Source organism: Camelina sativa, chromosome 7 (genome assembly GCF_000633955.1).
Source record: "Camelina sativa cultivar DH55 chromosome 7, Cs, whole genome shotgun sequence".
In the NCBI taxonomy this organism is placed as follows: Eukaryota; Viridiplantae; Streptophyta; class Magnoliopsida; order Brassicales; family Brassicaceae; genus Camelina; species Camelina sativa.
The window spans coordinates 5403616-5408244 of NC_025691.1; the positions used below are offsets into that span (position 1 = coordinate 5403616).

Genomic DNA, 4629 nt, shown 5'->3' on the forward strand with positions numbered 1-4629 from the left:
ATTATGAAAATAAATAAATAAATTAATATATATATATATATATATCTTTATCTTTAATACTACCAAAGAAAATTTTAACATAATAATTATTTTGGATGATTTGATAACAATTTTTTAATTGAAACTTAATGTTATAAATTTTCAACTAAATAAATTCTGATTAAAAAGAACTTTTGGTATCTAATTATTTATCCTAACAAATTGTTTTTGGTATAATATTTGTTGTAAACTAAAATAAGAAACGACATATAGTACAAGAGAAAAGTTGTTGAAATTAGTTAATAAAAATAATAATTAGAAACTAAATTTAAAATTTAAATAATTATTTCATGTATTACCGACTTACAGAGTAATGGAGAGAAACTGATAAGAGTGGAAATAGTAAGAGAGTAAAGGATTCTAGCACAAATCACATTTTAAAAGAAATGAAATGGGTAAAAGAAACAAAAAGACTAAATTAACCGTTGAGCAAAATGTTTCTCTAAAATTTAAATGGATTAGAGGAGTATCCATTGTTCTGCAAGTTTCGAATAAATTCACTCTAAAGATATGTAACAAAACAAAGAAGAAGGAAAAAAACCGAAGATTAAAATAATATTTCTTCAGAACGTCGTCTTTCTAGCAACAGCTTTTCGAGGCTCTCTCTTGGCAGATGCAGTGAACCCGGGAGACGAAATCCCAACCGTGGCTTGGTATATGTCTTTCAACCTTGTTTTGATAAGCATGTGGATTACTAATCATGGACATGTATTCATATTACAAATGTTACAATTTTGTAATTATTATTACCTTGGGATGCTGAGGAACAGAGCAATTGCTGAAACGCCAATGACCAGTGGCAAAATAGCCGCAGGTGTCACTTCCTAAACCCGATACAAATCAAACCACAATGAGAAATTTAGTCTAATGAATATGTGGAAGACTTTTTTCTGTGAATTATATATTTACCTGACTCTGATCATCCGCCACGATGTTGTACCGAAGTGGACCGATATGGATTTGGGCATTTGTCTCGAAATCAACTTCAATAATCTCTGATTCTATTTTGTGTGAGATAAGAGGACGGCTGGATTTAAGCTGCACAAGGTGTTTATGATAAGTTTGAAGGTAAGAGCCCTTCTCTCTTATCTCTTCTCAATTCCCCAATACAAACTATGAACCCTAACTGATAAGATTGGAGTTACAGTTCTCCTCTCTTATCACCATGAACAGAGACACAACTCTGATCTAACAACCTCACAATATTGATCACAATGGATTGTCCTATATTTTTCCTCTCTAGCTCTATTTATACTCTATCCTCTCTTTACTCTTAACATGTGCCTCTCACATGTGCTCTCTTATCAGTTTACCTCTAGGTAAGCCTTTCACTTGGAAGAAGTTCGAGAGTGGTAGCGGGAAGACATTCTCTATCTTAGATTTATCAATGGCTGATCTGATCTCCACTAGCAGATTCGAGTTTAGTTCTTCGTTTTGTTTTCCTTCAACATGGCATGCTAATATGGTCGTTTCTGGTTGTTCAAATACCAAAAAGTCGAGCCCATTGATATCCTCGTAACCAATCTACCAATCTATGATAAGAAAATTGTCAGGTAAATTCTGTTGTTGAAATTGGGGATGATGAGAATCAATATTATTTGGACAAACAGAAACAAACCTTAAGAGAAACCGACTCTGGAGATGCACGTTCAATTTTGTTGTTGCCTGAACCAATTTTTTTCGACACTTTGATTACATATGTTGCATCTGGATGTAACCCTCTCAGTCGATAATTTCCATTAATATCGCTTGTAGTCTCCTCATAGTATCCTTTGGAGTCAGAGCGAGCTTCAATCGCAACACCTTCTTGTGGCTGGCCAGATAGGAGAGCAACTCTACCAATTGCACTGCAAACAAATTGACAAGGTATATTGTTACAGAAATAAAAAAGGTTATATCGAATGTAGTCTAAACCTAGAAATATGCTTTAAGGGTTCAAATAGCAAGAGAATGGTTCAGCAAAAATGAAGTTTAGGACCAAAATCTAAACCTCCAAAATCAGAATGTGCTGATAGTGGAGATCTATGAGATCTCAGTTGAAACTTAGAAGTGACCAGTTTTAGTTGGTCACTATGAATTGGTACAACCGTATCTCAACTGAATTTTAAAGTGAGCGATATTACGTGGTCATTATGAATTGTTACAACCGTACAAGTTTCAAAGAAAGTGTTTTGCTCTAATTTTATAGCAGAGAAGTGAGCCCTGGTACAATCATATATACTTAAGAGAAATGAGCCGGGAAAGTTTTAGGACCCCGAAAACAACTTATTCCAGTCTAACTAAGGCAACAATTTCTTTTGACGTAAGTAAAACCAGGAACTAATATTGGGAAATGATAATTTAGAAGAAGATCAAACCTGTAGGCAACACGAGTAGCCTCAAATACAGCTTCACTGGACTCCCCAGAACCAAGTTCTATTGCCATTGTTGAAGGTTTGAAAGAATATTCCTGAGGACAACGATATATACTCAGAAAGTTCATCCTTTATTTCTTTTGGGCAACTTTTACGTTTTGAGAAAGCCATTTAAGAATGTTCCCAATGAAAGCTGCTGATTTCTATATCAGATCATAGCCAGTCATAGCAGTTAAAAACATTTCTTTGCTAAGAATGCAGGGGCGTGGTTTAATTACCTTAAGAAGGGGACGCAAGTAGAAATTTCTAGGGAATAGGCTATCAAATACAAATTGTCCACCAGCGCCAGATATAGAATTATTTCTGTAACCATGATCGCCACTTAATGATAACAACAACGAAGGGATTAACGTCTCGCCATTGTCCTTTGAGTATACGCGCACAGAGATCTGACCAAGCTTTTGGCAGGAGAAGGAATATGGTCCTAGCCTTTTAATATGGTAGCCAGGCTGCACATGTAAGCCAAGATCAGGAACACATTCGTTCAGAACAAATGAATGCAAGTGAGATTCATAGCGTAACAAGATGCATGAGATCTAAACTAAGATTAGAAAAGTGAAGCAAAACATCATCTCGAGGTCCATTTGCATGAGCACGAAATATTTATCAGTATAATATACACCTACCTTTGAAGCCTCTGTGGCATATGTTATATCATCATACAATGGCCCGGAAACAAATGAACCATCTGCTGACGTGCTTGTTTCAATAGCTACTTCACCTTTCTTAAGTGAAGAAATCAGGCTGTCTTTTGCAGCGGAAACATTGATATTAACACCAGGAAGAGGAGGAGAGACCGATCCTTGTATGTAAAGACCAAGCCGACCAGTAAATGGAGAAACTGAAGCTTGGTATCCGCCATTTGACACTACAGCCTATTAGACAAACATAAATTAAGCTTGATGTTCCCATTATAGAATCTTTTATGGCTAGCATTACTAGTTAAAACTTACATGATACTTTTTAGGATAAAACAACATCTTCTTCTCCACATTGCCCCTGCAACAGAATACAGCTATAGCTGAAGTAACTTGAAAATAAAAATGGCTTCAAACATATTAGAGAAAAATTCAAACACCCAAACACTCTTTTGGTTGTTGGACTTTGAAATAAGAATTTCTCTTCTATGAACTATGATGCATTCCTGAGACATTTGACTCCAACTATATGAAGTCTAGTTCACAGTTCCCCTGACATCATAATAAGCAGATCATACCTAGAATCTCGAGGAACAAAGCTTATCTTTTCACCAAGGCTGGCCCAGGTATAGTACTCATAAACGCCACGCCCATCAGATGTAAGTTTGGCAGCAATACTGTTGATAACATGTCCTTCCTTGTCTTGAATATCAACAATGAAATTCTCTGGCAATTCAGACTCAATCTCGGTTGAACTAGATTCCACATTTATCAGACCTTTGAGAAGATATTTCTCGGCTTTCAGATGAATAGGCTACAGAAAGAAAAGTATGTAGATGCTAAATGAAGGACAAGCCAAAGAATATTAAAACAAAAGAGAAAACATTACAAATTAAAACCTGTGGATTTGAGACATCTATCTTTATTGAATTGCTCCCAAAGGACATGCATGAGTCAGAAAGCTGAAGCTCATGTCCTCCAGGTGACTCAACGCATACTTTCTGTGAACCTTTCTGTAGTACAACAAATGATAAAGATGATTAATTTTGACAGAGATTAAATACAGATCCCTAAATAGCCAAAACTCACGGACAACAAACTTCACCGTAGTTCTCACAATTAATCACAAGGAGAGATCGAATATTGGATGTTCTCACAATTTTTCGGTTTGCTGAGTAATTGAACGACAACCATTTCTTCACTTATTTTATCTTTCTACGATTTGGGCTATTTATTTGGCTTTTAATTATGAGTACAATTAGATTCCTATGTCATTGTATTTTGCTATTAGCTTGTTAGACTTGGACCATTTTTTAAAATGCAGCAAATTAACTAAAAAAAGTGACATGGAAGGAGAGATGAATATTATTGGATATCAAAGTTGAGTTTTATTAATTCTTATAATTTGATTGGCTACGTGGAATTTCTCCAAATAAAACCTTTTTTCTCTNCCTTGCCTGAATTTCTATGTCCGGGGTGTAAGACGACGACTCTCGGTGGTGTCGCCTTCTGGCTAAGAAACTCATGTCCGCGAGAAG

The 4629-nt window shown here is 35.6% G+C and overlaps 1 protein-coding gene across 1 annotated transcript; it reads right to left on the reverse strand.

The window, feature by feature from the left end:
* Positions 465–4101, reverse strand: LOC104700406 (nodal modulator 3-like). The gene is made up of 11 exons (XM_010415919.2): positions 3991–4101; positions 3670–3905; positions 3407–3452; positions 3080–3328; positions 2672–2902; positions 2397–2488; positions 1658–1886; positions 1352–1563; positions 949–1093; positions 790–863; positions 465–708 (listed from the first exon to the last, which is right to left on the reverse strand). The coding sequence occupies exons 1-11, from the start codon at positions 4036–4038 to the stop codon at positions 603–605; spliced, it is 1668 nt and encodes a 555-aa protein (XP_010414221.1). The 5' UTR covers positions 4039–4101; the 3' UTR covers positions 465–602.